General features: G+C 45.6%; 1 protein-coding gene across 2 annotated transcripts in view; it reads right to left on the minus strand.

The window, feature by feature from the left end:
- LOC142465822 (transcription factor HES-2-like) overlaps nucleotides 1-3110 on the minus strand; it is a 7927-nt gene extending 4817 nt beyond the window's left edge. Inside the window, exons 1-3 of one of the 2 annotated variants that reach the window (XM_075570147.1) lie at nucleotides 3068-3110; nucleotides 1436-1531; nucleotides 927-1005 (exon numbers count right to left, since the gene is read on the minus strand). In XM_075570147.1, coding sequence (XP_075426262.1) covers nucleotides 927-1005; nucleotides 1436-1531; nucleotides 3068-3091 — 199 coding nt within the window. In that variant the 5' untranslated portion in view covers nucleotides 3092-3110. The other variant, XM_075570146.1, reaches the window with a different exon arrangement.
- Nucleotides 3111-12412: the final 9302 nt, after the last annotated feature.

Consider the following 12412-nt stretch of genomic DNA (forward strand, 5'->3'; position numbering starts at 1 on the left):
CTTAATGAGAAGACATTGTGGGCTTCTGATTTAGTGTCTGTCCCCGAGTACCATGGGAGGTGATATATACCAGGGCCTCCCCCAGCTTATTATACTGATCTATATACCTCATGAGCAGCACTCCCTGCAATCTATACATACTGTGTACACCCCCGTATACAGCAGCCTGCAGTGAGCTCTCTATACCTCCCAGGAATGTAAGGCTGTATATTGAGCCTGGGAGCTGCTTATTAACAGTGTTGTCATTTCATACATCGACTCCTATTTTGTAATAGTTTGTGTGTCTCGTTGTATAGCAGTGTGCTAGATAGACCAAATAATAGCATTAGTTTGTGTAGCAGTGTACACAGGGGGCTGTATATAGAATTTTTGGCAGGCGCAAGACAGTCATGCAGCAAAGAGCTTACAATCGAAGTTGATTTGCAGGTGGTGTCACTGATTTCTTAATCAGACAGAGATCAACGTGTGTCATTCTATCAATAATGCGTTTTTTACATCTCATTGCTGGTAATTTCATAGGACATTATCTGGCTGACATACTGTGTGTGTGTGTGTGTGTGTGTGTGTGTGTGTGTGTGTGTGTGTGTGTGTGTGTGTGTGTGTGTGTGTGTGTGTGTGTGTGTGTGTTAATTACCACTTCAATTAGATAAGTTAAAATAAAATACCATTCTGTGTTACTGGGCTGGGGACAGAGTGTCTGCATAGTAATGATCAGGCACTAACCCACTTTAGAGCATAACCCCCATAATGTTCAGTGTGTAGAGTGGTTACATTGTTCCCAGACTAGTTATAGTGACTGGTTAAATTATTACCAGTCTAGTTAGGTCGAGTGGTTACATTGTTATCAGCCTAGTTATGTAGACTGGTTACATTATTAGTACAGTGTCTGTAAGAGGACAGGCTGTCTGTATGGTGGTCTCTCTCACCCGAAGCTCTGCTGCTCTGGATGTTTTGAAGATGTCTCACTGTCATCTCCAGGATATCTGCTTTCTCCAGCTTGGACTGCTGTAAGAACAAGTGTCAGCAGGTTAAGAGCTGTGTTGCGTAATGTTTTTGAGTAGAGCTGTGTGACATTTCCGCCTTAGTTTGCAAATCGGGTAAAATTACCCATTTTGGTCCCAATGCATTTTACACAAATGCAACCATTTTGGCAAAATGCACAAAGCTCCATTTGGTTATTTGACAGAGAGAGTGCGAGTGCAAAGAGAGGAGAGCGCGAGAGAGACCCCCGGGATACCTTAAATACAGCCAACCTATACTCCATGGGGAGCGATGCATGGAAATCAGCAATTGTGTGTGTATCGTTATGGATCGTGTTAGAGCCTTGTGTGTATTGTTATATAACCCTGTGTGTACATAGTGTGTGTGTGTGGTTATACAGCCCGCTATGTACACGGTGTATTAGTGGCTGGTGTGGATAGGGCTGTGTTCTTACATCGAGCTGGAACACCCTGGTCACGGTTTCCTTCAGCTGCTCCAGACACGAGTTGATTCTCTCTCTTCTCTTCCGTTCTATCAGCGGCTTCCTGAGCTGGAAGGGGAATTAATAAACACTTTATTATTATTATGATGATGATGATGATGATCTGCAGTCCATGTACCCTGTGTCCCCTATCATACTTGGTATCAGCTTACACTGCACCATGTTTATGGGCAGCGATTTTCTTCACATAGTCTTCACTACTAGATTGTAATAGGGTTAAGTGTCTGTTTTCTCCTGTACAATGTATTGAGATCCTCATCACTGCTCTAGAGCACAGCAGGTTTATTTCCATTGAACGTGAAGTGGCAGCGGTTCCACGTGTCACCTTTAAAGCATATTAACCAACCTTATTTTTAATTTCTTCCTAGTTGTATGTGATTTTATTTACATTTGTATTTCAAGGCCCGAAGCCTGCAGTAAAGTGTCCACATGACAACTCCTGCAGTTTGTCCTCACTTTTTCCCCCCAACTGGCAGCACAGATACTGTATGTTTCCATGCAAACTACAAAGGGTCTTATCAGATAAAGGTCTTGATTTTTAATCTTCTCAGATTTTTTTTTTATTGTATCTAGTGATGTCATTAAATAGCAGCCATGTTAATTTAAGTTTTGGGTTATATTTTTGGCTCAATATGCAGTGAAACAGTGAAAACAGACCTCGTATTGTACGGGGCATAAATCTTTCCTAAATAAATTGCTCCTATAAATTCTTTGTCCCACACGGGATAAGACGCGGTTTATCTGGAGCTCACTAGAGAAACATTTACATGGATGGGAGGATCTCTGACACAGAGGGTGTTTGCATGAGTGTCCGACACTGGGTTCATGCTCTATACTCGAAGCAGGAACCCCTCACATGTTCCCAAACAAAGAGGGAAGCTCTGAGGCTTCAGGGGGCCGATGTAACATGATTCCTGTGCACACAGTGGGTAGTGGGTGCACGGAGCTGTCTCCTGGCAGAGGTACAGTAATATAATTCAAACTCAGGGGACCCTAAATGAATCATGAGGTACACTCCAAAAGAGCAGGCGAAGGTGAACTGTGTGTGTGAGCTATGCCAGGCTGTGTGTGTGAGCTCAGCATGGCTGCACTCACCTTTCTCTCCTCCTTGGAGTTCGATAGTTTGGGCTGGTCACCGGCAGTGGGTGCTGCAGACATTGTCACCTGTAGGCATGTGCCAGCTTCCCAGGTACAACTTGGTTTCCCTGTGCCTCTGGCGCCCTCTCCCTCCCCCTCCTCTTTATCTCTCTCTATGTAGATATCAGTCTCTTTCTTTGTCTCTCTGTCCTCTCTTTTTTTGTTTTCTCGCCCTCCTTCCTTCCCTCTTTCTGTGTGTCTCTCCCTCTCTGTATCTGTCTCTCTCTCTGTATCTGTCTCTCTCTCTGTATCTGTCTCTCTCTCCCTCTCTGCATCTGTCTGTCTCTCTCTCTGTGTTTCTCTCCCTCTCTGTCTCTCACTGTTTCTGTCTCTGTCTCTCTGTGTCTGTCTCTGTCTCTTCCCCTATTTTTCCCGCTCTCGCTGTAGTATATATACCCCTGATTAACATGTGAATAGCTCCCTGTCCCGTCTCTATTCTCCACTCACAGACACAGATGTCCAGATCAACATGTTGTGTTGAGAAGCCGCTGGTCCCTGATGCAGTGTAACTCTGTCACTGCCAGAGGGGCAGCAAAGTGTGTGTGTGTGTGTGTGTATATATATATACAGTATATGATATACAGTATATACATATACACTGTATAAGTATTATACTGTCTCTGCCAGTGAGGCACCAACGTGTGTGTGTGTGTGTGTGTGTGTGTGTGTGTGTGTGTGTGTGTGTGTGTGTGTGTGTGTGTGTGTGTGTGTGTGTGTGTGTGTGTGTGTGTGTGTGTGTGTGTGTGTGTGTGCAATTTTAATCCTGGCTAAAGTGGTGAGAAAGGTGTTTGCCAACATGCAAACGAGGACGCCTCAACCCCCGAATACGGAGTACATATGTAAAAAAGTAATGGCCCTCATTCTCTGGAGGCTGGATTATCCCTGGGATTGACAGCGTTCAGGAAGAAGACACGAAGGCAGAGGGTGCTAAGAATCCCTGGAGATTAAACAAACGCAGCGATATATGATTGGGAAGAAGCAAATCATTGTACTGAAACAAGACGATGGATCAACATAAAAAGACGGTGCACTTATCATACAGGAGGGTTGATGACTTCTACATGAAATTGTATGACAACACAAATGAAACAGAACATAATCTAGCAGAGGAAGATGTACCTGTAAGAATGGGAAGGCTCCGGGGGAATATGGAATTATAACTGAAATATATAACGTCTCTTCTACTCTCTGTCCCTATCTCTGGGCAGAAAAGGGTCGGAGCTAAGCCACTGCTGAGTCACCCTAGACCAGGTGACCCATCCAGCATATTCCAGAATGCAGGGTGTGGCCAGGCCCCCCACATGCTCACTTTGCAACATACTATCTAAGGGGTCGGGTGCTCAATATCTAACTCCTTCAAACCTTTTAACCCCTTAATCCCAAAGGGTGGTTACACAAGGAACATTTACGGGAACCATTAGACTACATGAAGATACAAGCAAGATCAGCAAAGGGAGTGCGACAGAGAGACACCATGTCCGCAGCGTTTTCACGGCAAAACTTGAAGAATTGGGAAGGAAAAGGAATCAAAAGTCCAGAAGACCTCCAGGAACAAAATCACAAAGAAAGTGGGCCTTCATATGATTATCGAGAAAAAAAAAATAGAATAGAACTAGAACTCGAAGACTGTCAACCTTGGCCGACGAGTAACAATGCGTGGCAACCTTTTGAATAAAATCAATAGGAGAAGGAAGATGGGAGAGAGCGGCTTTAAAAGAAACAAGACAATATTTCAAGGGAACCTACCACTGTGCCTCAAGATAAAGTGGTTGTCCAGTGTATTCTGCCTGTGCTCACGTATGGACGTGAAACTTGGACCCTAAATGCGAAGGTAATTCAGGAATTTCAGACAATTCAAAGAAGTATGGAGAGATGTATGCTGTGCATTACCCGAAGAGATTGGAAAAAGGCACTGTATACATTGGCGAGAATTTTTTTGGAAACGCAGTGATAATTACGGATATTCCATAGTTTTTCCATGATAACCTTCTTGAATCAAACCATTTTTTTAAATATCCAATAGGGTTTAGATTAACCAATTCCATGTCTTTTGAAACAAAACGATGTATGAATTAGACAAACAACTTGTAATTATGAGTCAGATTATGTGAAAAGTAAGTGAAACCCTGGTTTTATAGCTAAATTAAAGGGATAATTCAATCAGGTGTTTAAATAATTAGGTAGATCTTCAGGTGTGAGTTTGGGAGGCCCCATCCTATATAAAGATCAGAAAATGTGTGAGTTTGGTCTTCACCATACAGGTGGGTGGAAACACGTCATGCCACGATCAAAACAAATCTCTGAAGACCTCAGACAAGCATTTATTAATGCTCATCAGTCTAGAAAGGGTTACAAAACTATTTCTAAGGATTCTGGGCTCCACCAATCCACTGTCAGATAAATGGAGAAAGTTCAAGACCACAGTCATTCTACCCAGGAGTGGTCGTCCTACCAAAACCTCTCCAAGAACAAACTGGCAAATCATCTAGGAAGTCACAAAGAGCCCCAGAGTAACATCCAGGGATCTGCAGGCCACTCTCGCCTTGGCTAATGTGAGTGTTCATGACTCAACTATCAGAAAAAGACAACAAGAATGGTGTTCATGGAAGGATAGCCAGGAGAAAACCATTGCTCTCTAAAAAGAACATTGCTGCCCATCTGAAGTTTGCCAAAGAGCACATAGATGATCCACAAGACTTCTGGAACAATGTTCTCTGGACAGATGAGTCATAGGTAGAACTTTTTGGCCTAAATTAGTTTGTTTGGCGAAAACCAAACACTGCGTTCGAACAGAAAACCCACATCCCAACCAGCAAGCATGTTAGTGGGAGTGTGATGGTTTGGGGCTACTTTGCTGCCTCAGGACCTGGAGAGCTTGCCATCATTGACACATCCATGAATTCTGCATTGTATAAAAAGATTGTAGAGGAGAATGTCTGGCCATCCGTCTGTGAGCTGAAGCTGAAGCGAAAGTGGGTAATTCACCAAGACAATGATCCTAAACATACAAGCAGCTCTACAAAGGAATCGCTGCAGAAAAAGAAATTTCGCGTTTTAGACTGGCCTAGTCAAAGTCTGGACCTAAACCCCATTGAAATGTTGTTGCAGGACCAGAAGGAAGCCCTCAAATTTCACTGAGTTGAAGCAGTTCTGTATGGAGGAATGGGCCAAAATTCTGCAAAACCGATGGGAGAGACTTACCCGCTTAGTTGAAGTTATTGCTGATCAAGTGGTACTGAATCTAAAGGTTCACTTACTTTTTCACACATGGATATTGAATATTTAATCATTTAATCATTTGTGGATAAATAAATGTTGAAAAAGTATCATTTTTTTTGGTCATTTGTTTGATCAGGTTATCTTTATCTATTATTAGGACTTAAATTAAGATCTAATAACATTTTAGGTTTGAAATATGTGAAATATATGAAAATCCTAAGTGGTTCACAAATTTTTTCTCGCCACTGTATACAGGCATACCCCACATTAACGTATGCAATGGGTCCAGAGCATGTATGTAAAGCGAAAATGTACTTAAAGTGAAGCACTACCCTTTTCCACTTATCGATGCTTCGGTACAGGTAGGGAGCTGGTATTGCTGTTTAGGACGTGCTGACAGGCACATGCGCGAGCTGCCGTTTGCCTTTTGGGTGAGGCGATCTGTAGGGCAGAGTAAGTGTCCGTACTCGCAAGGCGAGCGTACGGACACAGGGTTATGGTGCTATTGAAAATATGTCCTTACTCGCGAGTGTACTTAAAGTGAGTGTCCTTAAACCGGGGTATGCCTGTATGCTATACCTACGGCAGCATGTATCTGTGCTATATCCAGGCTGTGTGTATCTGTCAGTCCTGCGGGACAGGCTGTGTGTGTGTGTCCTGCGGGGCACTAACTGGACCCCACTGTGAGGGGAATGATCTGGTTATTACAGTTTTCTCTTCTGGAGGGCAGACCTAATTAAATATGTCTGCTCCCTTGTTTCAGGAGCAATAGATGTGTGTGTCTGTGTGTGTGTGTTTTAGGAGATCACAGGTGGCTCATGCAGGTATATCTCCTCCCCCACGGATCATCACTGCAGGAACAACGTAACATGTTTAACCCCTGCAGGGCCGGCCTGATGGGTATGTTTTATTATGCTAGGCTGCATTTTGTTAAACACGGTGTGGCCTCTGTATTAACATTGCATTAGACATTTTTGGTATCAATTTCAGTACTAGCAAGCTGTATAAACGTGGGCGGAAGTGATTGGACAGGAGGCAGCACGGTGGGGGAGGAGTCAGTGCCTGGCTGCAGGCAGGGTGGGGGGAGGAGTCAGTGTCTGGCTGCAGGCAGGGTGGGGGGAGGAGTCAGTGTCTGGCTGCAGGCAGGGTGGGGGGAGGAGTCAGTGCCTGGCTGCCGGCAGGGTGGGGGGAGGAGTCAGTGTCTGGCTGCAGGCAGGGTGGGGGGAGGAGTCAGTGTCTGGCTGCAGGCAGGGTGGGGGGAGGAGTCAGTGTCTGGCTGCAGGCAGGGTGGGGGGAGGAGTCAGTGTCTGGCTGCAGGCAGGGTGGGGGGAGGAGTCAGTGTCTGGCTGCAGGCAGGGTGGGGGGAGGAGTCAGTGTCTGGCTGCAGGCAGGGTGGGGGGAGGAGTCAGTGCCTGGCTGCAGGCAGGGTGGGGGGAGGAGTCAGTGCCTGGCTGCAGGCAGGGTGGGGGAGGAGTCAGTGCCTGGCTGTAGGCAGGGTGGGGGAAGTGTCAGTGCCTTGCTGCTGCCTCCTGTCCAATCACCTCCCCTGTCTGAGAGCCGATCTCACTTTGTTAACGAGAACTGAAAGCAGATTGGCTGAAAAACTTGCCTTGCCAAAAATTCCGGGCTATTAGTGATTGGATAATGCCCAGAATTTTAACCAATCAGAGCAGGGATTTCAATAATGCCCCAAATTTAACAGCTTTAGCCTATACTTAATTATATACCATTAATATCTATATACCAAAAAAGGAAAAAAACAATCTGTTTCTCACCTACACATCATCTTGCATACTGTTCTGGCTCTGCACCTGGTACACTGTCCTGCACGTGTGCACTGTCCTGCACGTGTGCACTGCCCCACACCTTATCAACTGCCCCACATACTGCTCTGCACCTTGTAAACTGCCCCACATACTGCCTGCACCTTCTACACTGCCCCGCATACTGCCCTGCACCTTGTACACTACCCCACGTACTGCCCTACACCTTGTACACTGCCCGCATTCTGCCCCGCACCTTGTACACTGCCCGCACCTTGTACACTGCCCCGCATACTGCCCTGCACCTTGTACACTGCCCCGCATACTGCACAACACCATGTACACTGCCCCGTGTACTGCCCACACCTTGTACACTGCACCGCATACTGCCCTGTACCTTGTACACTGCCCCGCATATTGTCCTGTACCTTGTACACTGCCCTACACCTTGTACACTGCCCCGCATACTGCCTGCACCTTGTACACTGCCCCGCATATTTCCCTGCGCCTTGCACACTGCACCGCATATTGCCCTGCGCCTTGCACACTGCACCGCATATTGCCCTGCACCTTGTACACTGCCCCGCATATTTCCCTGCGCCTTGCACACTGCACCGCATATTGCCCTGCGCCTTGCACACTGCTGGCATACTGCCCTACACCTTGTACACTGCCCCACATACTGCCTGCACCTTGTCCACTGCCCCGCACATTGCACACTGCCCCGCACCTTGCACACTGCCCCACTCTCACAGGAGAACAGGCAATTTACACCTTTTTATCCGGATCATACATTGAGCAAAACAAGATAATGAAATAAATTGTAAATTTATTCACAGGAAAAGACAAACACACAATGGTACACAAAATACAGGCAAAAAACACACTTACTTGGGACTGGGGTACAAAGCTAGACTCTTCTAGGTGCAGGGAATCCTAATAAGGATTTTCCCCTGATAACAGTTGCTAAAACAGGACAGAAAATATTCCAGGCAGCTTTAGCTGAAGCAGCCCTTTTCTTGCTGGAGACTTGAAATTTAGAATCCTAGCATCTGGAGAAATCTTCGAGAATCTTTAGAACCTTGAGAGAACACTTGGAAAACACTTTGGAGAACACTCTATCTAATGGGCGCAAGGGGTTATAATACCTCTGACTTTCATTAAAAAAAAATACTATAGCCCAATCCATAGCGTGAGAAATGTATCCGCCGCCAATCAGAGCAGTGCTCATCTGGCTGATGATGTCAGAGAAAGGGGCATCGCTATCTGCAGGGAAGGCTTCGCAGAGTCTGAAAGAACTGTTGGGGTCTTTTCCTCTGCCCCTCCTTGCTACCAAATGGCCCCAAACCTCGACATCCTGGATTCCCTTTGAGGCCAGATGGCTAAGCAGACATCATGTCTCCTATGCAAATGCTTAGGCTGACTGCATGGATTTTTATACATACAGTATAACACCCTATGAACCATACTTTATTACAGCCTACATTTTGGGGTTCCTCAATCAGTTGGGGCACCCACACACCCAATACAGGTCCTGGGACACCATGGCACTAACTGGGGTACCCCCCTTAACCTATGGATTCCCTCAGGTACTGGGATACTTTTCATCCCTGTGCCTCATTTTACTGTGCACAAAGCATATGTTTTAAAACACACTGTTCAAAAAAAATATACACTTTAAAAATATGTCTGTGGGTTATGGGAAATAGAATAAGAAGCTGCACGTTATTTCTTACTAGCCATATTCATATATAATATACTAAGGGCTGGACTTTTAAAAGTCCCCTCACAGAGATCACAGACCTCCAGATCCCTATAGACCCTCTGGTCTTTTTATTAGCTAAACCGGTGGCAGATATAGACCCTCCCATGAGATTACTAATATCTTTTATTCTCATGGCAGCCAGATGCGCTATTGCGGCCTCCTGGAAGAAATTGGTTATGGAAATGGAAAAAATGACGGCATTTTAAAATCAGTCCACTGACAGTTTCTACAGGACCTGGGACCTATGGATAACTATGAGGCCTGGACGGGCTTGAGAAGTGACACTGGGGGGAACCCGTGGGGCCCCCCCTTCTTCCCCCCCCTCCACCCCCCACCTGTCTTCTCTTCTTTTTCTGTCTACCCATTTCTTTTTTCCTCTTAATATCTTAGGATCTAGACCCACCACTACACCAGGTTGATTTCCTTTGTTTAGGAGAAAGTTGGTCATGTATACAGATGGGTGGATAAAACTCAAATTTTTGACCTTACTAACCAATAAGAAAGGAAGTACCTCAGATACATGCTATAATCATTTTATTTGTACAGGTTTCAGTGAACCACTGTATTTGATTGATACATTCTGTAATCTGTACTCAAGCTAATGTTGGATTATCCTTCCCTGTCTAAACTGAATAAAAATTTAAGTACAAAAAAAAAAGTCCCCTCACAACCTTATAGGACAATATATATGCATGTACTATATTTAGGATACTCTTAGTGGCATTTCTATGAGCAAGTAGGTCTATATTAGACAACAAGAGGTTAATATCAAACAACAGTATACATACTATTTACCTCTCTATCCATTGAGCAACCTACGTTCATGTGCTCATTATGCCACTATAGAGCATTCTCTGATCTAAATGCTCAAATCAGGGTTAAAAACACGACACACACTAAACCCTTACCTAAGCATATGCTCTCTGGAGTATTTAACCCCATCAATTTAATACAACACAGTATAACTAAATGTAACATTAACCTGCCCCGGGTTTTCACTTATGATAGACTTCGGTATTTAAAAACAGTCATTATCGTTTGACTCAAGAGGCTTATTTTACCTCACTTTTACTATCCTATTAGGATTTTTTGTATATACCCCTAGACACACTGGTATATTATTAGGGTTTCCTTTATATTCCTACTCACATGGTCTCTTGCAGACGAGATGATTTCTAGCCTGAAGTATGTTTATGCTGACCACCCAATAGGTTTCACTCCTCTCCCTATATCAACTTAGGAGGAGTCATATATACCATATTAGAATTTGTGTTACTTGTGTGTTGTGTTAGTTAGTCCAATTTTATTATTTTGATAACAAATAAAGATTGATTTTAATATCATCATTTCATAACTAGGAGTGCTAAAATAGCCCTCCCCCTCTTCTCTCCTTGTTCTCTAACAAGGTTTAGTTCATATTTAACTTAGCCCCAGCACCCAGTTTTCATAGTGACTGTTGCAGTGGTGGATCCCCCACTTTCCCTTCCCTTTGAATTTGCATTATGGGAAATAGAATAAGAAGCTGTATGTTATTTCCTAATAGCCATATTCCCCACACGCTATACAATAAGCTTAGGGCTGGACATTTAAAAGTCCCCTCACAACCTTATAGAGGATTGGAGTACCCCCAGAACCTCTATTCTGGTTCTGGGTAACCTGGGCATTTATTGGGTATCTCCATTAACCTAGGGACCACTTGACTGTTTCAGGGACACCTCACATCCCTATGCCCCAGTTAACTTTCTGGGCTGTGCTGAAGCAGGGACCCCTAGTGCCCACACCTTGTACACTGCCTGCATATTGCCCTACACCTTGTACACTGCCCCGCATACTGCCCTGCACCTTATACATTACCCCGCGTACTGCCCACACCTTGTACACTGCCCCGCACCTTGTACACTGCCCGGCATACTGCCCTACACCTTGTAAACTGCCCCCACACTGCCCTGCACCTTGTGTACTGCCCGCATACTGCCCTACACCTTGTACACTGCCCTGCACCTTGTACACTGTCCTGCATCTTGTACACTGCCCCGCACCTTGTACACTGCCCGGCATACTGCCCTACACCTTGTAAACTGCCCCCACACTGCCCTGCACCTTGTGTACTGCCCGCATACTGCCCTACACCTTGTACACTGTCCTGCATCTTGTACACTGTCCTGCATACTGCCCTTCACCTTGTAAACTGCCCCCACACTGCCCTGCACCTTGTGTACTGCCCGCATACTGCCCTACACCTTGTAAACTGCCCCCACACTGCCCTGCACCTTGTGTACTGCCCGCATACTGCCCTACACCTTGTATACTGTCCTACACCTTGTACACTGTCCTGCATCTTGTACACTGTCCTGCATACTGCCCTTCACCTTGTACACTGCCCTGAACCTGGTACACTGCCCGCATACTACTCAACACCTTGTAAACTCCCCCGCAAACTGCCCACGCCTTGTACACTGCCACGCATACTGCCCTACATCCTACCCCACACCATACTGCACCTTATACACTGCCCCACACTTTTTATGTCACCCGCACACTGCCTTGCACCTTTACACCCTCTACACCGCCCCACACACATCACATCTTATCACAGGGCAAATGGTGCAGGATTTCGGGTCCCACACTCGCCTATGAAGCAGCGACAGGTGCCAGCCCCAGGCAGCAGCTGTTACAGAAAAGGAGAACATGCACAAAGAGATGGGGGGGGGGGGGATCCTCATTCCTAAAGAGAAGATTAATTGTGCAATAATGCTCATTATGCTCTGTGTGTTAGACGCACACACGGCTCTGCATATAACAGGCACACACACGGCTCTGCATATAACAGGCACACACAGCTTTGCGTGAGAACATATTGGAGATCCAGGCAGAATGTATTGGGTGAGGGGAATCCTGCCCCGCAGAGCTTACACTCGGTACCCTATATACATGTCTCCCTGCTGTGGAACGCTGCTCGCCGCTGGCAGTGCAGTGGTTAAACCCCCGCGTGTCAGAGTGGCCAGGACGTGTGTTCTGCTATTTGTCAGCATTTCACGCTCCCTC

This window comes from Ascaphus truei, chromosome 14 (genome assembly GCF_040206685.1).
Source record: "Ascaphus truei isolate aAscTru1 chromosome 14, aAscTru1.hap1, whole genome shotgun sequence".
Lineage (NCBI taxonomy): Eukaryota > Metazoa > Chordata > Amphibia > Anura > Ascaphidae > Ascaphus > Ascaphus truei.